The sequence below is a fragment of the Triticum urartu genome, chromosome 4A (assembly GCF_056163025.1).
Source record: "Triticum urartu cultivar PI428250 chromosome 4A, HENAU_Tu73, whole genome shotgun sequence".
In the NCBI taxonomy this organism is placed as follows: Eukaryota; Viridiplantae; Streptophyta; class Magnoliopsida; order Poales; family Poaceae; genus Triticum; species Triticum urartu.
In genome coordinates this window covers 317091007-317113293 of record NC_141876.1, presented here as the reverse complement: position 1 = coordinate 317113293, position 22287 = coordinate 317091007, and the positions used below count along the sequence as shown (strand labels likewise).

At 47.1% G+C, this 22287-nt stretch overlaps 1 protein-coding gene across 1 annotated transcript in view; it reads right to left on the bottom strand.

The window, feature by feature from the left end:
• Positions 1–1947: 1947 nt before the first annotated feature.
• LOC147975697 (uncharacterized) overlaps positions 1948–22287 on the bottom strand; it is a 31448-nt gene continuing 11108 nt past the window's right edge. The window contains exon 2 of the mRNA XM_087520543.1: positions 1948–2361. Within this exon, the coding sequence (XP_087376669.1) occupies positions 1948–2361 (414 nt within the window). The remainder of the gene's footprint in view (positions 2362–22287) is intronic.

Sequence of the window (22287 nt, the reverse complement as noted above, 5' to 3'; positions counted from 1 at the left end):
TCCCCAATAGCTACCTTCTTCTCGACGGTAGCGAGGACCTTCTCCCTGGCCTCTAGCTAGGCTATCGCCTAAGAGACGTGCTAGGTGTGGGATGCGTGGGCGTCGGCCACCTCCTTCTTCATCTTGGCCAGGCAATCGCGTTCCGCGGCCTGGTCGACGGTCACCTGGGCCAGCTTGGCGTCGCGATCGGCGAGCTTCGCTTTGGGGCCTTTAGGTCCTCCTCTCACTGCTGGAGCCGTTGGGCCTGCGTGGTTTGCTCCTCCTAAAGGGTTTTCAGCTTGGTCTCTGCCTCAATGTAGTGCTTCTAGGTGGACACTGCACTAGCCAGCGCCATGTCACGAGCCTCCCTAGATTCTGAGGCCTCCTTCCTGCCCTCCGTTGTGGCGGCTTCAGCCCAGCCCCGGGCCGTCCTGATGGACGTGTCGTCTTGGAGCCACCCTTATACAAGCCACAAACCCTCCCCGCTAGGCACCTATTGGAATCCTAAAGGTCGGCTCGGAGTCGGCCGAGCACGGTGTAGGCCTCGTCTAGGGCGCCCGACCTGATGAAGGGTCTGCAGTCCGTGAGCACACGGGCCTAGGGAGGCGGCAACACAGGAGGCTTCGAACACCCCTCAGGCATGACAAGGGTGGACAGCCCCATAGCTTGCTAACTTGCGGGGGCCAGCTCGTCCTGAGACCGCATCACCATGCCCTCAGGGTCGTGCTCTGTCCTGAGAGGACGAGGGACCACCTCCTCCACCCGGGCAGGGGCCATTGCGGTTGCAGCAAGGGGTGATGCCTCTTGAACCCCAGCACCCTCGACGGACGTCCCATCAGGCAGCACCAGCGAGGCACCAAGAGCAAGTGGAGCACCGGAACGCTTGGACGTGGTGTCGCCCGAGTGCCCGGGGGCTGTGCCGGGCCGGCCTGATGCACTTCCGCACCCACCACGACCGTGTCCATAGGCTGACGGCAACCTCAGGACTAGGGGCTCCTTCGGCTCTGCGCCCTCCTTCCTCATCTTTGTCATGACGCCTAGCCTGGTCATCAGGAGGGGAGTGGTGTGGGCACAATGGCAATCTATGCTAAACTCAAGAGCAAGGTAGGTTACTTACTCATCATGGTCGATCCACGTCCTCTTCTTCTCTTTCTTGGACAGGGCAGGGGCACCCCGCTTTTCCTTGGCGCAACCTTGGTCACGCCTGGGGGAGCTGGCGGGGTGCTCTTCATCCGTTGCCAGCGCGACACTGCCACCTAGTGAGGTGAAGGGGTCGCCCTGAGGGGTCACCAATGGCGTCTGCACCACTCCGCCGGCGCTTGGGGCACCCTCCGGAGGGGCGCCGTCGTGCTCTTCTTCGGGGTCGCTTGGCCTGACCCTTGCGGGGTCCGGATAATGGATCCTGACCATGTGAGGACCCCGGTAGAGCATGGGAGTCCACGTCAGCAGGCTCGTCAAGCTCGCCATTATCTGGAAGGTTGCGGAGGAGTTCGCTCTGAGGTGGAGGAGACACCTCTTCCAGGTCGTCGTCCTCGGTGTCCTCCGAGTCCTCCTCAGCGTTGGTGCTGCCAGAAGACACCTGCACGGGAGAGTTGGGATGCTCGGGCGACGTGAGCTCTAGCTCGTTGAAGGTGGGCATGGAGGCGACTAGCTTCGCCCTATCCCCGCGGCGGTACAGCAAGACGTAGGCCTCAGGGAGGTTCCTCGGCTCGCCGTTTAGAAAGACGGCCATGGCCATGTCCAGCTTCTCGCCCATCAGGCTCTCCGAGCGTACCCTCATGTCGTCCGACTCGCCCTAGAACTCCCACATAGGGTGCGTGTATGCCTGGAGTGGCGCCAGGTGCTGCGTCAGGAACTCCTTCACAAGCACGCCCCCGCCAAGACCTTTGCCTCCATGTCCGAGGTCATCCTCCTCAGGACGGGCTCCGCTCGGCGGTCGGAGAGCTTCTCATGGCTCCACCTCTCGATTCATTTGGGCAACTCAGTCGGCAGCTCGGGCCGCTCGTTGAGCCCCTTGGTGTCTAGGAAGACACAGTGGTGTCGGAAGCCTTCCACCTTCTTCCCGGCCTTCATGAGCCCATTCCCCTTGTGGAGTGTGACGAAGGACACGCAGCCGGAGCGTTGTGTCGCACCGTGCAGTCGCAGGCATATGAAGTGGCAGAGGAGCGGCACCGAGGGCTTCATGCCCACAATAGCTTCACAGTAGAATGCGAAGATGGAGAGGAGGATGGAGTTGGGTTGAAGATGGAGGGCTTGGATCTGGTAGTGGTTGAGGATGGCGACGAAGAACTCCGAGAGGGTCGGTATGAGACCTGCGAAGATGCCGTCGAGGAAGAAGGGATAGACCGTCTGCGCCAAGGACCTCCGCTCGACGGAACCAGCCTAGATCACGGTCTCATTCTACTCATTGTTGTCGCTCGCTGTCTGCGGGAGCACGGGGGTGAGGTGCGCCTCCTCGATAATGGATGACGCGCCAAGCGCTGGTGCGGGAGAGGAGGAGGAGAGTGCGGCTTTCGCAGTGGGCTTCGGTTTCCGGGCGCCATTCGCATGGTCACCAGCACCGGAGGAGGAGGAGAAAGGAGGCGGAGCGCGATTGGATCTGGAGAAACCTTCGGTAGGGAGAAGGGTATCTGGAGCAAGTTCTGTGGGGAAACGATGGCTCTACAACGTGCGCCAGACTTTTGTCAGCCTGGGCGGTTGGCGAGGCGACATGGGGAAGTGGAGGCGTCCGCGTCCCATCAAGCGCCATGCGTCAACCTGGTCCGTAGCTGATTGGGGCCCGTGGCGCTTCGCCCTTGCCCCTTGGCTTCGCCTTGAAGCCAGCCCGAGCGTGCTATGGGCCCAAGGGGCTACTCTCGGCATTCTGGGTACCAGGGTACCCAGAATTTCCTGTGTGAAGCCCACGATGTGGCTTCCTCGACTGACTGGTACGTCCCATCTCCAAGACCACTACGTCCCATCTCCAAGACCACCAAGACAAGACCCACGCGAGGGCCCTGACTTCGCGAGGCAGACGACACCAAGACCTCCGAGGGGGGTGGCCTCCCCAGGCGTCCTTCCGAGGAGCGGAGATTTCTATGCAAGTACCTAGCCTCGTGAGTCTGTGATGACGTGAGCCATGATGACCACGGCTAGGCGGGCGTTGATACGTCTCCAATGTATCTACTTATGCTTTTCTCTTGTTTTAGACTCAAATTTGCATGATTTGAATGAAACTAACCCCGGAGTGACGCTGTTTTCAGCAGAATTACCATGGTTTTTTTATGCAGAAATAAATGTTCTTGAAATCGAAGAAATCTTTAAGAGGATTTATTATATCAATAATAAGAATTTCTGGTGCCAAGACCCACCAGAGAGGGGCCCCCGGATGGGCACAACCCACCAGGGCGCGCCCCCTCTACTAGCACGCCCAGGTGGGTTGTACCCCCCCGGTGGCCCCGCGGACGACCCCCCTGATACTATAAAATCACATATTTCTAGAAAAAAATGAGGGAGAAAGAATTATCATGATCCACGAGATGGAGCCGCTGCCAACCCCTTTTCTTCCTCGGGAGGGCAGATCCGGAGTCCTTTTGGGGCTCCCAAGAGGGGGATCTTCGTTCTTCGTCATCACCAACCATTCTCCATCACCAATTCCATGATGCTCCCAACTGGGAGTGAGTAATTCCTTCGTGGGCTCATTGGTCGGTGAGGAGTTGGATGAGATTCATCATGTAATCGAGTTAGTTTTGATAGAGCCTAATCCGTAGTATCCACTATGTTCTTAGATTGGTGTTGCTATGACTTTGCCATGCTTAATGCTTGTCACTTTGGGCCAGAGTGCCATGATTTCATATCTGAACCATTTATGTTACCATCATTATATGCATGTTCTAGATCCGATCTTGCAAGTTATAGTCACCTACTATGTGTTATGATCCGGCAACCCTGGAGTGACAACAACCGGGCCCACTCCCGATGATGACCATAGTTTGAGGAGTTCATGTATTCACTATGTGTTAATTCTTTGTTCTGGTTCTCTATTAAAAGGAGGCTTTAATATCCCTTAATTTCCAATATTGACCCCGCTGCCACGGGAGGGTAGGACAAAAGATGTCATGCAAGTTCTTTAATAAAGCACGTATGACTATTTACAGAATACATGCCTTCATTATATCGATGAATAGGAGCTAGTGCCGTATCGCCCTAGGTTATAAATGTCTAATGATGAATATCATCCAACAAGTCACCGATCCAATGCCCACAAACTTTTCATTATTGTTTCTGCTAAGTTACTACTGCTATCATCATTGTTACACTTGCTACAAAATTACAGCTATCATTGTTACGGATACTATTGCTGCTGTGACTACTATCAAAACTATCAAACTAATTTTGCTACTGATCACTTTGCTGTAGATAATTAATCGCCAGGTGTGGTTGAATTGACAACTTTCTTTGGCTCCCCTTGTGTCGAATCTATAAATTTGGGTTGAATACTTTACCCTCGAAAACTGTTGCGATCCCCTATACTTGTGAGTTATCAAGACCTTTTTTCTGGCGCCATTGCCTGGGAGCATTGCTATATTTGTTGAGTCACTTGGGATTATTATCATATTATCAGTATGAAGAATCTGAAGGATGCTAAGACTAAGATTTTTCCCCAAAGACGAGGGGAGGTAAGGAACTACTATCCAGTTCTGCTTTAGATTCACCTTTTGTTATGAATAAACTTGCAACACCACTACATGCTATTAATTCTGATATGTCGCAAGTTATTGATGATGCTACTTCTACTATGAATGATGCTTATGATGATGCTAGTACCTTGCTTGATAATGACTATGTGCCACTTGGTGAATTTCATGATAAACAAATTGCTAGAGTTATGCAACATGATGTTGTTGAATCTGATGATGAGCTTGAAAATGAAACTATTGAAACTCCTGCTAAAACTAGCCTTCCTAGATATGAATTTCCTAAGGTACCGGAAGGTTATGTTATGAGTGAAGAAACAACTAGAGATATTCTTGCTTGCAATGATAGAGATGATCTACAGAAATTACTATACAAGTATAAAGAAAAATCTCTGAATGCTAGAATGAAATGTGATCCTAAGTTTGCTACTTCACCTATATTTATTTATGATAAGTATTATGAATTCTCTGTCGACACAGAGTTAATTACACTGGTTGAATCTGTCCTTTCCATGGTTATGAAACTGAAACTGTTGTGGCACATCTTACTAAGTTGAATGACATAGCCACTTCTTTTTACTCATGATGAGAAAACTCGCTATTACTTTATTCTCAAACTATTTCCTTTCTCATTAAAGGGTGATGCTAAAGCTTGGTACAATAGTCTTGCTTCTGGTTGTGTGTGTAGTCCCTAGGATATGATTTATTACTACTCTGAAAAATATTTTCCTGCTCATATGAAACAAGCTGCCTTACAGGAAATATTTAACTTTGCTCAAACTAGAGAAGAGAGTCTCCCACAAACTTGGGGGAGGCCTTTCCAGTTACTTAATGCTTTGCCTAATCATCCTCTTAAGAAAAATGAAATATTTGATATCTTCTATAATGGACTAACCGATGCTTCTAGGGACTTCCTAGATAGTTGTGCTGGTTGTGTTTTCAGGGAATGAACTGTTGGACAAGATGAAGAATTATTGAATAACATATTGAAAAATTATGATGATTGGACCATTTCTGAACCACCACCTAAACCCAATCCGAAGAAGAGGGGTATATTATATCTCAGTCCCGAAGATATGCAAGAGGCAAAGAAATCTATGAAGGAAAAGGTATTAAAGCTGAGGATGTTAAAAATTTACCTCATATTGAAGAAATACATGGGCTTAATACACCACCAATGCCTAAGGTGGTAGAGGTAAATTCTCTTATGAAGTTTAATGATAATGATAATCCTCACAATATGCATCCTAGTCAATGCCTTTATGAGTTTGAAAACTACATTAGAAAACAATATCACTTCAATGCAAATGTTATGAAACAATTGAAATATAATTCTGATATGATTGCTCGCTTGAGTGACTCGTTACTTAGAATATCAAATGATGTTAGAGGTATTGGAAAACATGCTTCTATGGTTCAAACTCAATTAGAACAAGTTTCTAAATCTCAAAGAAAATTACTTGATGAAATGAATAATAATATGCATGACTTTGCTGTTAGAGTTGCAACTAGAGGAGGTAAAATGACTCAGGAACCACTTTATCCTGAGGGACACCCTAAAAGAATTGAACAAGATTCACAAAGAGCTAACACTAGTGCACCTAGTTCTTCTAAAAAGAAAAAGAAAAAGAAAAATGAGAGGAATTCACATGCTCCTAGTGAACCTGAAATAGAAAAAACTTCCTAATAATGATAATGATATTTCTATCTCTGATGCTGAAACTCAGTCTAGTAATGAACACTCACCTACTGACAATGAAAAAGATAATGATGAGGTTCATGAATTCTCTCAACCAACCAATGAAAAGGAACCAGATAATGATGTTGAGATAGAACCACCCGTTGATCTCGATAACCCACAAGCTAAGAATAAAAGGTATGACCAAAGAGACTTTGTTGCTAGAAAACACGGTAAAGAAAGAGAACCCTGGGTCCAAAAACCTATGCCTTTTCCACCCAAGTCAACTAAAAAGAATGATGACAAGGAATTTGAACGCTTTGCTGAAATGCTGAGGCTAGTCTTTTTGTGTACTTATTTGACTGATATCTTGAAAATGCCACCTTATGCAAAGTATATGAAAGGCATCATCACAAATAAGAGAAAAATACCAGAAACTAAAATCTCCAATATGCTTGCTAATTACACTTTTAAAGATGGAGTACCTAAAAACTTGGAGATCCGGGAATACCAACTATACCTTGCTCTTTCAAAAAGAATTATGTGAAAACTACTTTGTGCGATTTAGGAGCCGGTGTTAGTGTTATGCCTTTCGCTTTATATAAAAGACTTGACTTGAATAAACTCACACCTACTGAAATATCTTTGCAAATGGCTGACAAATCAACTACCATACCTATCGGTATCTGTGAGGATGTGCCCATTGTTGTTGCTAATGTTACTATTTTGACTGACTTTGTTATACTTGAGATGCCCGAGGACAACAACATGTCGATTATCCTTGGTAGACCCTTCCTGAATAATGCAGGGGCTGTTATTGATTGCAATAAAAGCAAGGTCACTTTTCATATTAATGGTAATGAGCATACGGTGCACTTTCCGAAGAAACAATTCCAAGTGAATGGTATTAATGTTATTGAAAAATCTCCGACAATCACTATTGGAAGTTTTCAAATACCTCTACCTACTGTCAAAAAGAAATATGAAATACTTATTGTTGGGGAAATGCATATCCCCATTGAGGTAAATTAGTGATTTACGAAAGTTCTTCGGTTTCATGCTAATCGAATGTGGTTGTTAATAAGACTTGATCAACCTTATTAATGGATCATTTTTGAACAATATGAAGTTGATGAATTTAGTAAACACTAGTTCTGTCCCTACTTTTCTTCTCTGTTTTTATTAGTTAAATAAAATAAAATGCCATGTTTTGTCTGTTTTCTGAATTTCCCATGCGATAAAAAATGACCCAAAAATAAAAATTCTCAGAATGCCCTGAAAATTTAATACATTTTTTCGAATTTTTGAGGATTTTTGGTGCAATAAACATCAGAGGGATGTGCACCAGGCGGGCACAACCCACCTGGACGCGCCAGCACCCCAGGCGCGCCCTGGTGGGTTGTGGTCCCCATGTGAGCCCCCTCACTTACCTCTTCATACCACATCATCACTTACCTCCAGAAAAAAAATCCCCATTGCTCTCTCTCCCGTGTTCTTGAGCTCAAACCCGTGGATTTTGATGTCTTTGCTTGAAGCTCCATTTTCGAAACTGTTTCGGGGGGTTGTTGCTTGGTATGTGACTCCACCATTTGTCCAATTACTTTTTGTTTTAGTGGTTTATACTTTGAATAATTAGGTACTCTTGGTGCTGCTGTAGATGTGCTTGCATGTTGAATTCTTAGTGTTTTAAGTAGTTTGAATGCTTGCTATGGCTTCTATGTGTTCCTATGAGTAGTTGCTATCAATCTTACAAAGTTTTGTTGACAAAATTTTGTCACTCCAAAATTTTTATTTTCAGAAAATTGTATGCGAACATGAATATCTTCAGGAAGTTTGACTCTAAGAACAACTCCAAGGGTGTTATCGGGGAGTCTTCTGACAATGATCTCCACCGTTAGAGGTTGGTGGAAGTACGGCCGTGCGAATGGCCGCACACCCTGTTCCTGCAAGAGGCTGGAATTCTTGAGGAGTTCATGCAATATATTGCTAATACCGGCCTCACTGATTTCATAGCAGATGAGGGTGACCAGCACCAAATCCTCACAAACATCTTTGTTCAGAGCTTTACTTTATTGCCCAGAAATAATCCCCCTGAAGTGAGCTTTGATTTATATGTTGAAAATCATTAGATACCACTTACTGAGTTTTGTGACATATGCATGATCCCTTCTAATGGGAGCTTGGCTGAGCCTAGGCCGGCTGAGTTTGAGGCCGCTTATCACACTCTGACAGCGGGTGATGAGAGAGGAGTGTCAGCCATCACTGCCGCTGGCTTACATTTTCCCGCTGTTTGATACTTTGCACTTTTTATTGCCAAATGCTTGCCTGCTAGGGAGAAGGAGGGTGCACTTAGTTCACCAGACCTTTCTATTCTACGTCGTGCACTAGAGGGCGACAACACGCATAGCTTGGGAGCTATCGTGGCTCGTCGCCTCCATCTTAATAAAACTCAGGGCAAAAACACATGGTGGGATTTATGCCACTTGTTTGGCAGCTCATTTTGAGGTAACGATACACCCTCATGATTACTGTCTGACTAAGGTTTACATAGATCGTGCAACCATGGATCACCATCACTTTCTTGCACATGATCGTCCTGACATGGCCATTCCCTACAACTTGGTCTATAGTGTTGAACCTTGTGATGTTATTCCATTGCATGCTCCTGCTTTGTTTGATTCTGTTGCCAGGGGTGGATACCAGATTATGCATGCAGACATCATCGCCTACTGGAATGCTCACGCTGCAGAGGCTGCGGAGGAGCCTCCAAAGTGGGATCAGTGGATGCCCTCTCCTCAGCAGTGGGATGAGTGGATGCCTGCTCCTCAGGATCCATACTACCCTCCAGGCTACTGATTCACTACCAAGTTAGGCTAAAAGACTAAGCTTGGGGAGTATGTGTCTCTCACGACTTTACATTCATGTCTATTTATTCCATTTGTCGGTGTTCACACTTTTTCATTGTATCATCCATTCTTAGATTTATTTTCTTTCTTTCTTCTTGTGTGTTTGAAAAAACTTTAGAAAAACCAAAAAAATTAGTTGTAGATAATTTACTTTCTATCCATGCTTAGTAGTACTAAAAAGAAAATCCAAAAAGATTTCCTTGTTCTTCTTTTGCTTATTGGGAGCTTTCCCAAGTAAATGGTTTTTTCTCATTTTGCATTTCCCTTTTATTTGCTTGCTAAAGAAAACCAAAATGTCCAAAAATATTTTTGTGTGTTTCTCTAAATTTCTTTTCCTTTTTTTATTCGAGTTGTACCGAGGAGAAGACCGTGATGAAAATGTTGAGTGGCTCTCATATGAATAATTGTTGAACTAATAAAGAACCCATTTTACCTTGTCTTCTCCTGTTGAATAAAATGTTTGTAGATTCCAGCTTAGTCCATGGCACTCTTGCACTATTATTATTTTCATATCATTCGGTCGTGCAAGTGAAGGGCAATAATGACGACATTCGATGAACTGGCCGTGGCAAAGAAAAAGTGGTATGAACTCGACTTGTCCTGTCTGTGTAAATATGCTTAACCTAGCGTCCATGATTCAGCCCATTATGATTAAACATGTTTGCAATGACAATTAGAGATTATAGTTTCTCATGCCATGCATAAGTAGCTGGGAGTTAATAATGATTTATCTTGGATATCAACATAGCATTAAAATGATTGTGATGTAGTATGATGATATGGTATCCTCCTCTGAATGTTCAAGTGGCTTGACTTGGTACATGTTCATGCATTTAGTTGAATCAAAACCAACATAGCCTCTATAATGTTTATGTTCATGGTGTTCATATCCTACTCATGCTAGTTTCCAATGTTACTTATGCATAATGCATGGTGATGATCATTGTTGCTCTCTAGCTGGCCGCTTCTCGATCTTAATTGCTAGCCTTCGCCTGTACTAAGTGGGAACTCTGCTTGTACATCAAAACCCTTGAACCCAAAGTTATTCCAGATGAGTCCACCATACCTACCTATATACGGTATTACCCTGCCATCCTAAGTAAATTTGCATGTGCCACCTCTAAAAACTTCTAAAAATTATCCGTTTTGTGTGCCTGGATCGTTCATGGAATGACAAGAGGTGCTCGGTATGCTAAGCGGGTTATTCTCAGGACGAGTGTTTATTCACTCGCCATCGCACGATAAAATGGGCGGTAATAGGGATGCCTAGTCCCAAACTACAAACATGAAAAATAGTTCATCTCTCAAATAATTAAACAAAAACTCACAATGGAGTCAAAACCTTTACTTTTACCGCTTGGGAACCGCCACTAGCGTGCTTAGGTTGGAAGATATTGATAACTGATGGTCGTGAAGTGAATAAGAAGGGTTCATGTCTCAAAATATCATTTGCCTCTGTTTTCAAAATTGAGCTCTAGCACCTCTGCAAATCACTACTTCCCTCTACGAAGGGACTTTCTATTTACTTTTATGTTGTGTCATCACCTTCTAAAAACAAGCGCAAGAAACTCAGTAGAGCACAACTGTCATGATTTTTTGCATTGTGTGTAGCTAATGTTGGGTGCATCATGACTGGATCTTTTGTACCATGAATTACAATGTTTAGTCGCTGCTTAAACTTTGGAGGTGCTCTGTATTTATGTTTTGCTGTCTCAAAAAGGGCTAGCGAGATACCACTATTGTCATATTATATCATGGTTGTTTTGACAACGTGTTGCCGTTTGAGATATCTTATTATTGCTCGCTAGCTGATTATGTCATTGATATGAACCATTATAATCTTTAAGTGTTATTGTTGACATGGTTAGTTATAATGTTGGCTGAAAACCTGGGTGTTGTTTAAGCTTATTTATGCAAACACGAGCAAAAGAGTTTGTAAAAGTTTTTCTTTCTCACTTTCAGTTTATCAACTGAATTGCTTGAGGACAAGCAAAAGGTTAAGATTGGGGGAGTTGATACGTCTCCAACGTATCTACTTTTTCTCACGCTTTTCCTCTTGTTTTGCACTCTAATTTGCATGATTTGAATGAAACGAACCCCGGACTAACGTTGTTTATAGCAGAACTACCATGGTGTTGTTTTTGTGCAGAAATAAAAGTTCTCGGAATGGAACGGAACTTTGCGAGGATCTTTTATATGAATAATAAGAATTTCTGGAGCCAAGACCAACCAGAGAGGGGCCCTTGGGCGCGCCACCTCGCTTGGTGTGCCCAGGTGGGCTGTACCCACCTGGTGGCCCCACAGATGACCCCCTAATACTATAAAATCACATATTTCCAGAAAAAATGAGGGAGAAAGAGTTATCACGATCCACGAGACGGAGCCGCCGCCAAACCCTGTTCTTCCTCGGGAGGGTAGATCTGGAGTTTGTTTGGGGCTCCTGAGAGGGGGATCTTCGTTCTTCGTCATCACCAACCCTTCTCCATCGCCAATTCCATGATACTCCCCACAGGGAGTGAGTAATTCCTTCATAGGCTCGCTGGTCGGTGAGGACTTTGATGAGATTCATCATGTAATCGAGTTAGTTTTGTTAGGGCCTGATCCCTAGTATCCACTATGTTCTTAGATTGATGTTGGTATGACTTTGCCATGCTTAATGCTTGTCACTTTGGGCCCGAGTGCCATGATTTAAGATCTGAACCATTTATGTTATCATCATTATATCCATGTTCTAGATCTGATCTTACAAGTTATAGTCACCTACTACGTGTTATGATCTGGAAACCCTGGAGTGACAACAACCGAGCCCACTCCCGGTGATGACTGTAGTTTGAGGAGTTCATGTATTCACTATGTGTGAATGCTTTGTTCCGGTTCTCTATTAAAAGGATGCCTTAATATCCCCTAGTTTCCAATATGGACCCCGCTGCCACGGGAGGGTAGGACAAAAGATGTCATGCAAGTTCTTTTAATAAAGCACGTATGACTATTTACAGAAAACATGCCTACATTATATCGATGAACTGGAGCTAGTGCCATATTGCCCTAGGTTATAACTGCCTCATGATGAATATCATTCAACAAGTCACCGATCCAATGTCTACGAACTTTTCATTATTGTTTCTGCAAAGTTACTACTACTATCATCATTGTTACACTTGCTGCAAAATTACTGCTATCACTTTTACGATTACCATTGCTGCTGTCACTACTATCAAAACTATCAAACTACTTCTCTACTAGTCACTTTGCTGTAGATAATTAATCTCCAGGTGTGGTTGAATTTACAACTCAAATGCTAAGACCTTAAAATATTCTTTGGCTCCCCTTGTGTTGAATCTATAAATTTGGGTTGAATACTTTACCCTCGAAAACTATTGCGATCCCCTATACTTGTGGGTTATTAGGCGTCAGCGGGCACAGAGGAGACAGTTTCCCTTTTGGTGCTATGGGAGCAAGGACGAGCACAGGTTCCCGAGGAATCCCCCAAAGGTTTCCATTCCGGTGCTACAAGACTAAGACCATGGGCTCGGCCGGGTGGAGGTCATCACCGAGCTGACCGCTGGGTCACAACCAAAACATTGCAGGCGAAGACCACCTTTCGTCAGGATTAGACGTACTACTTGTCCCCTTTCATATTGTCCATTGTGGGATCCCTTCCTGCCTAAGTTTCGGGGAAGAGGACCATGACCACTATAAATATAGGTTAGCTACCACCGTAGAGAGGGATCGGACCAAGACCAGATCCCTTCCACCCTCACCACCTTAGCCCTCGCGAGGCTGTTCATCCTATGTACTGGTTCACCCTTAGCCCCTCATGAGGCCAATCCACCACAAAGCAGGAGTAGGGTTTTACACTGCAAGGTGGCCCGAACCTGGGTAAACTGTCGTGTTCATCATTTTCCCCGCTCATGCGAATGCGGCAAGGCTAGGCTGTAGGGCAACGATCTTGACACTACTAGGAAAAGGCCTACTAATGGCGCACCTGTTTTGCCTACTAATGGCACCCTACTGGTGTGCCATTAGTATCACACCACTAGTATTTCTTACTAATGGTGCACCACTGGTGCGCCATTAGTATCTGGTATACTAATGGCGCACCACGCAGTGCGCCATTAGTATAGAACACCATGCACCATTAGTATGCCTCCCAGGGGGCCATATTTAACCATGTGCTTTGGCATACTAATGGCGCACTGTTGGGTGATGTGCCATTAGTATACTTTGGCATACTAATGGCGCCCTCTGTAGTGATGCGCCATTAGTATGAATATTAGGTTTTATTTTTTTTACTTTTCTGATTTTTTGCACAGGTTACAAAATATATTATTTGATATAATATAGACAGCAGCACACAGCAACATCAGATTCATCGAATACAATAGAAGATTAGTCACCGAATACAATTCATCATATTAGTCTCCGAATTCAAAAGACCGAACAAAGATAAAACATTACAAGTCTCGAGACCGTGAGTATCGAGTTTGTCTTCACATTACAAGTCGATATCGATCATCTAAACTACCATCACATAGAAGAGAGCTGCGGTCATCACGATGAGCATCATCGCGATGAAACTAGTCTTCATCCGGTTCCTCCAACGCTCCCTCCTCTCTCCCGCTAGATAGCGGGCGTATCTAGATTCCGCCTCCGCCCTAGTGGTGTACCCTTTGTAATTGTTACCGCTGAAATGGTGAACCTGTCTCCGATACTCCTCCCAGTCGTCATAGACTCTGGGAACCTTACCCTTGTACACGACATATGACGACATCTCTATGCACAAGCCAAACAACAGACAATACATGCATAAGCAATATATAAGTATGCAATAAAAGGATCGGAAGAGAAAAGCAAGACATTAATAGCACGATTTAGGGTCCTACTAATAAATAGCATCGATTACATCTAAGTTGAACGATTGTCCAAACCAAAGAGAAATACAATTCATTAAAGTTTAATTACAACATGAGCCAATCAATGTTTCATAACTACACATCACTACTTTCGACTCGACTCATGGGACAGGAGCATGGATGAAGCTGCCGTCTGTGGTGATGGTCATGAAATCGCGGGCATTGTCAGCCTGCATTTGTAGCGTTCCGTCAATCTCACTGTTGGACAGTTGACATCTGAGGAAGAACTGCCCCGAGGTATGAAGGACATCTTGATGGATGATGTCCGCAAACTCCGACTAGATGCGAAAGAATTCTTGTCTGATGTTCGCGTCCTGGATTGCCGACAAGCTCGCGGCCCGATCTTTGAGATTATCTGGTAGCAGAAGGTGATGAAGGTCCCTTACGATCGCCCGCATGTGATGGAGGGCGTAGTAGGCATCCTTCTGACCGCCAGGCGGCTGCTTGACACAGCAGAATGTCGTATTGTGGGCGAACACGTGCTTGCCGTACTTACGAACTGCCCTGGTGAAGGTGCCTCTAGATTTGGCGTAGCCGGGGAGAACATCATCAAGAACTTTCTCGATATTTGTGTAGTCTATCTTGGAGTCACGGTTCGGGTCGAAATACGTGGCCATGGAATATTTCGAGCTTAAGAGGATGAGTGTGCAATGTGTGTCACTACACAGAACACGGAATGTTAGAAAAAAAAGAACGATCGATATCTAAGATATCATATGTTACGGGGCGGTTAAGGGATGACTTACTCGGGAAAGTAAGCCACAAGGAAGTTATCCTTATCTGGGTTTGCCAGAATGACGCCTTTGAGGTGTGAACTCGCGACTTGGTGGTCCCCAGTGCTGCTCAAGAGCTTGGCACGCATGTAGAAGGGGTCGACTATCACGATGTCCGGGGTCTTGTCTCTAATGATACGCATCTCCATACTCAGCGAAAACAGTCGAACAAAGGTGTAGTGCAGCGGATGAAGGTTAAACATAGCAAAGATGTCATCAAACCGCAGGACGATCGTACCCCCGATGTCGCCATCCACAATGCCCTTGCCCTCTGGCACCTTCGCCACGAAAATCGGGTATGCCACATCATTCTCTCTGAGACGCCGCTTCTCCAAAGAAAGAACACTGTCGTGCAGACTCCGCATAGCACCGATTGCAGCATTGAGCATATTTGTCGGTAGCATCGCCTTACCCGCCACATGCACCCTCCTCGAGATATCCTTAGGTGAAGGTGGTCCGTCCTGAGCACGGTTCGTACTCGGTGCCGGCTGGCTCGCACTGGCGCCCTTTTTAGTCTTCCGTTTCCGGCTCTTCTTCTTGATCTGCTGTAATGGGACCGAGTTCTGCTCACAGACCGCCTTCTTGAGCGTGTTGGGGCTGATAATATTTCGCACCTCAGCTATCTGAGGCTCGGTGAAGGCGGCAGCTGGAGGCGTCTCCTGAGAACTGAACGCCAAACGACGCCCGTTTCAACTGGGTTTCTCCGCCGTACCAGCTAGATCGCGGTCGTCTTGGTTGGGTTCTTAAGAAGGAGGCCCGCATAACTCGTCACCGTACCCATGTTCGGCAAAGTACTTATCGACGTTGGTAAATACCGTCGTCGTTGTCGTCGTCGTCCGGATCCTGTGCCATATGCATGTCCGGATCATGTGCCATAGGGATGTCCAGCATGTCCGGTAGCGTTGCAGCGTTCTTGCCATGGCTTGGCGCCGGCACGACTGGCGGTCTTGTCTGTGGGGTGGTGTCCCCCGACCCCAACCGAATCTGGCTCTTCAACCAAAGCAGGGGCCAGCTTACGCAGGCGCTGAGGGTCATCTCATTTTCTTCGTCGGCCCCAACGGGTTGAATCGGAGGTAACAGCTTGTCGCAGCCTGGCAGCACCCAAACCACTTCAACCCTATACACTGTGGGTGGCATCGGATTACCGTGGAACACGGGGTTGCCCGGTGGAACGATTCTGCCCTTGGCAACATCGACCAACTCGCCCTGCGGCGGCGCCCGGCGAAAACATGTAGGGCGTCAGGGATGCCCAGTCAAAGGGAAGGAGATGAAGTCATCGGCCGAGAGGCTTAGTTACCGTGATGCCGTCGATCTCAGCTAATGTCGAGGCACTGCCAACGGCGGGCGTGCAACTGACGAAGGGGCCGCTTGCTGGCGAGGTGCCGGCTGGTGTTCACCCGGGTGCATTAAGCTTCAATGCTCGTGCCGGCGCCAGAGACACGAATACCGCCTCCGCCAGAGACACCAATGGCGCCACCGGAGACACCAATGGCGCCGCCTGCGCGCTGTGCAAGTTGCTAGCCGTGAAGCTGGGAACCGGGGGAGGCCCCTGTTGGCCGCCCGCAATCCACGTCGTCAGCTCATGAATCAACGTAGGCACCATGGTGTTGAGCTTTGTCCCCAGTTGTTGTTCCACTTGCTCTTGGACAAGCTCCGGAATTCGCGCCACTTGTGCCTTGAGTGCTTCAACCTCGCGCGACTGGCTTTCCGAGCTGGTCTTTTTCTCCTTTCGCCCACCAGCGGTATAGTATGACGACCATTTTGTGGACAAGCCTTTGCCGGCCACACGACCAGCTGACGTCGGCTTACTGAGCTTATCCTTGTTTTTCATTACGTTCAACGCCCTATTCAAAGGGGTGTCGACAGGGGAGCTCTGAGACGACCCCGCGCTACTGCTTTCTTTGTCCTGCCGAAGGAACGTGAACCATTTAGAAATATTGGGGATTAATTAGAATGCAACCATATGGAGCTAATTACGCGGGGGTGTATTCCTTACCAGAACAAGCTCAAGCGCCTTGGTCTTCGGATCCGTGGTAAGCTCCTTTGTTACCTGGTCCTCCTTGTACCGGGCCCTAAGAAAGTTCCTGGTCTGCTTGTCACGGTATTTCTCGAAGCAGGGCGGTAGGCCTTGCTTGGCACGCTCCGCGTCCTCCTTGTCCCATATAGGCTCCGCCACTTTGTAACTGCCGGGACCGAGTTGGTGGACCCCTAAGTTCAACTGCCGCATTTCTTTCCCCCACTGACTTGATTCGGAGGTTGCGGGGCTCTAGCACTTGATCTTGAACTCCTTGTAGTCATCTTCGCTCATCAAAGGATATTTCGCCTTGATCTTCTCATAACTATCACCTTTTTCAATCATTGCCTTCACCGTGCTTTTCCATGTAGACATGGCCATGCTCATCCTCGTGAGGGCGGCACTGTTCACTTTATTCCCTGAGAGGCATGTGTTTGCAAACTCAGCGGGGAACTTGTATCGTTCGTGCAGCTTCGTGAAGTGGAGGCTGCGCAAATTCCCTCTGTCCTTATGCCTTAGGTTCTCGGTGTTGATCGAGACGGTGCTTCGGAGAATGCACGCGAGCTGAACCGAGTACCCCTTGACTACGTGTTTGGGCATCGTCGGATGCCCGTCGGAGTTCACTTCAGTAAATTCCTCCCTGACGGTGCCGAGCACGCTCGGACGCCGGTCCTTCCGTTGCCTCTTCGGTTGGCTGCCATCTGTGCGTGCGCCGCCATCATCAGTGGTGGCATCCGCGGCGCCATCATCAGTGGTGTCATCCCCGACGCCACTAGGGGTTGTGTAGTCAGGATCGGTGTCTTCCACGGCGTCCTCATAGCGGTGAGGTTCTTCCTCCAACTCCTGGGACAGCTCCCAGAATTGCTTGCCGCCCGAACCGCCGGCCTCATCGTTGTGGGCCATGTTTCGCTCTAAATAGGAAAAAAGTTTGGTCAAAAAGTTGGTTATTGTCAAGGAACAAGATCATGGTCTCATCATTTAGGGTTTGTCGACACCGAGGCATCCTAAAAGCTAAGCTTTTATCATTTAGGGTTTGTCGACGCCGAGGCACCCTAAAAGCCTAAGCGTACATCATTTAGGTTCTCATCGACACCGAGGCACCCTATAGAAGCCAAGTTAAGTTTTCATCATTTAGGGTTTATCGATGCCGAGGCACCCTAGGTTGGGCCTAATCACTTGGCACTAATCACTTGGCTCTATTGCCACCTATGTTGGGTTTATCATCTAGGGCTTATCGATGCTAAGGAGAATTCTAAGTTGGGCCTAATCACTTGGCTCTATTGCCACCTATGGTTTAATGCAGCAAGAATGGCGGGGCAGTTGATCCTACTTAACTAAGTACTAAGATACCCCGGCCCATGCATTAGTCGCAAGTACCCCATATGTCTTATTTTTAGCAAAGTCATGCTAAAGTTCACGGAAAATTTCGGCATGCATGACCTTTGCTGAAAATAGGACATATGGAATACCCGAATTTGCCGGAATGGAAGTTAATCGACATTCCGGCAAACTCAAGGGCCTCTCGGGGTACCTGCAAATTCATCACGACACAATGGTCGGAGACAAAACCCAGCAAACTAGCAAGATGATCATCATCTTTGCAAGTCATTACTTGTCAAATACAGAAGAAGGAACAATTTATTTGTGGCATAGTTGGCCCATACAGAAGAAGCAACACCCTGCACTAGCCTAAAAACAAGTGAAGTTTCACCCATATAAGAACAACTTTATAAAATCAAAGAAGTTGCTATGTTTTTTCTACTGCTAGGAAAAACATCACTCATTGGAAATGAAAATCTCAGTACCAGCATTTTGAACTTTGAAATGAAATACATTAGTAGTATTAGTAGTATATGGAGTAGTATCTTGTCTAGTAGTAGTATTAGTTGTATATGGAGTAGCAAGTTTTGCCTCAGAGACCTCAAAAGCTATGTTTTTTCTCAATTCAGATAGCTAAGTGGAAAACCACGTCAAGTTCTGTTTTAATACTCTATTTCTCAATGAATGCAATTAGTTTCATCTGGAATACATCATAGAACCACCAATAAAGGACACTTAAAAAAATATAGAGAAGCCTACGGTTCCTATCCTTGAGTAGCATGATTAGAGATGAGTAGATCTCCTAAAGGTGTCCTAAGCACCTGCTGTTACTCTTGGTAGCAATGCAAACATGTAAAAGTTATTACCGTTGACAATACTACTCAAATATCCAACTATCAGGACACAAGGCATGATAATCCATCTAATCTAATGAAATCTGAACTCAACCTGATCATGGTTCATGCCCTCAGACACATCAACACCTCAAGAATTCCATGACAAAAATGAAAAGGACCAAGACAATCACCACACAAGTGAAGAGAGAACTCGGGGCCTCTTTGACAAAAATGAAAAGGACCAATACAATGAAAAGGACCAGTGAGATGAAAAACTAAGGTAAGGGGGGACATCAAAACGCAGAAGTGCATAACACAAGCTCACCGACATAGACACACATAACAGCCGCACAACAGCATAGACATTAAACATGTGCAGAGATCACAATCAACAAAGGTTTCCATTAGGTGTATTTCAGACTATTATTCCCATCCCGAGAAAGCATCGACTTCAGAATATCCCCTTTTCAAAGAATGTGTTCTGTGATGAAAGCACTAGCGAATCATGTTAAAGCTAACCCCTACTTTTGACCCTCAACTATAATAACCGCATGCAGTACAGAGAAGTGTTGATGCAGGCATCAAACATTATAATGCCGCAGGGCAAGGTCTCAAGTTACATGATCAGTTGTGCTTGACTGAAAATTTTGACAGGAAAATTTTGACTGAAATTTTGACTGGAGTAACAAAGGCATAACAGTAGAAATTACAGGTGTAGGTTGCTCTATTAAACAAACTTCCTATCAGTCCAACAATGTTTCTGAATCTAAAATTTTTCAGTTAACAGAACCTAAACCTGACAATGTTCAGTTAACAGAAAGGGGGGGAGGGGAACCGGTGCAGCTCACCGAGAGGAAGACGATGGCGAGCTCGTGCGGGGCCGGGGTTGATGAGGTGACGCGGATCGACGGTGAGGCCATGGTGGCCGGAGGTGAAAGAAGGCGCAGACGCCGTAGATGGTGGAGGCGTCAGTGTCGTAGAGGCGCCGGAGACCTTGCCCTGCGAGACAGAGAAGGGGCCGTCAGCCCCGGCGCAGGCGGGGGGCAAGGGGAGGAGGAGGGTTGGGGGGTGTACGGTGCTGCTTCGCTGCTCGGCGCCGACGACGAGGAGGAAGGCGAAGACGTTGAGGGTCAGGGCGGCGGGGGTGGGAGCGCGGGGGCGCGGGGCGGCGGGGGTCGGGGCGGCGGCGTCGTGGGTCGGGGCGGCAGCATCGTGGGTCTGGCGAGGCAGAGAGGGATGAAAGGGGATCTGGTGAGGGAGAGTGAGGGAGTCCTGGATTATGGGGTCTCCGGACAGCCGGACTATTTCCATTGGCCGGACTGTTAGACTATGTATACAAGATTGAAGACTTCGTCTCGTGTTTGGATGGGACTCTACTTGGCGTGGAAGGCAAGCTAGGCAATACGTATATGGATATCTCCTCCTTTGTAACCGACCTTGTATAACCCTAACCCTCTCCGGTGTATATATAAACCGGAGGGTTTTAGTCCGTAGGACAACAATCACAACATACAATTATACCATAGGCTAGCTTTTAGGGTTTAGCCTCTCTGATCTCGTGGTAGATCTACTCTTGTACACTCATATCTTCATTATTAATCAAGCAGGACGTAGGGTTTTACCTCCATCAAGAGGGCCCGAACCTGGGTAAAACTTCGTGTCCCTTGCCTCATGTTACCATCCATCCTAGACGCACAGTTCAGGACCCCCTACCCGAGATCCGCCAGTTTTGACACCGACATTGGTGCTTTCATTGAGAGTTCCTCTGTGTCGTCGCCGTTAGGCTTGATGGCTCCTACTATCATCGATAGCGATGCGGTCCAGGGTGAGACTTTTCTCCCCGGACAGAACTTTGTATTCGGCGGCTTTGCACTACGGGCTAATTCGCTTGGCCATCTGGAGCAGATTGAAAGCTACCCCCCTGGCCATCAGGTCAGATTTGGAAGTTTGAATTACACGGCCAACATCCGTGGGGACTTGATCTTCGATGGATTCGAGCCACAGCTAGGCGCGCCGCACTGTCGCGATGGGTATGACCTAGCTCTGCCATCAGACGGTACCCCAGAGGCCGCGCCCGCATCAGCTCCGACCATTAGCTCGGAGCCAGCTGCGCCAATCGAGGACGGGTGGCTAGACACCGCCTTAGGGGCTGCAGTCTCGACGGCGATCGAGCCAAACACCATCATAATCCTCTATGCAGTCCATGACTCCAAGGTGCCGGACTCTCCTCTGGACCATGAACCATCTGCGCCCCTGCCAATCGAATCCGATTGGGCGCCGATCTTGGAATTCACCACTGCAGATACCTTTCAGCACTCGCCCTTCGGTGACATTTTGAATTCACTAAAGTCTCTCTCTTTGTCAGGAGAGCCCTGGCCGGATTATGGCCAACGGGACTGGGATATGGATGACGAAGAAATTCGACGCCCACCCACCACCCACTTTGTAGCCACTGTCGATGATTTAACCGATATACTCGACTTCGACTTCGAAGACATCGACGGTATGGACAACGATGTAGGAGATGAACATGAGCCAGCACCTATAGGGCATTGGGAAGCCACCTCGTCGTATGACGTATACATGGTGGACACACCAAAAGAAGACGACGACGAGGAACGAAAGGATGCACCGAAGGCTTGTTCCCTCGAGAAGCAGTCAAAGCGGCGGCGCAAGCGCCACCCCAAATCTCGCCTCGCCAGAAATAACGATCACACAGACCCAACGTTGGAGTAGGGCGAATCACTGCCAGACCATGGCAATACGGAGAATCAAACCGAACAAACCAATTCTGTCAAAGATAATAGTCTGGACGACACAACACCGGACAGGCACCCGGAGCAGCAGAATGCCCGTCAAAGGCTTGTTGCCACCGCGAGGAGCCTAAAAAAGCAGAAGCAAAGGCCCAAGGCTGCGTAGGACACACTCCAAATCAGATGGAGTAAAGTACTCAACACAGCAGCGAAGTACGGCGACAATTTCCCCACCAAGAGCTACCCAAAGCGGAAGTTGCTACCTGAATTCGACGCGGAGGCCTCAGACCCCTCGCAACCAAAAATCAAAACAGCCACCTAGCCGGATAGACGACCTCACGGCCAACATAGAGCGGCCAACAATGCCACTCACAAGACAATACGCGATTCATGCAGGGGCTTGCACCAAAAGAATAGCACAATCAGTTCCATCTATGGA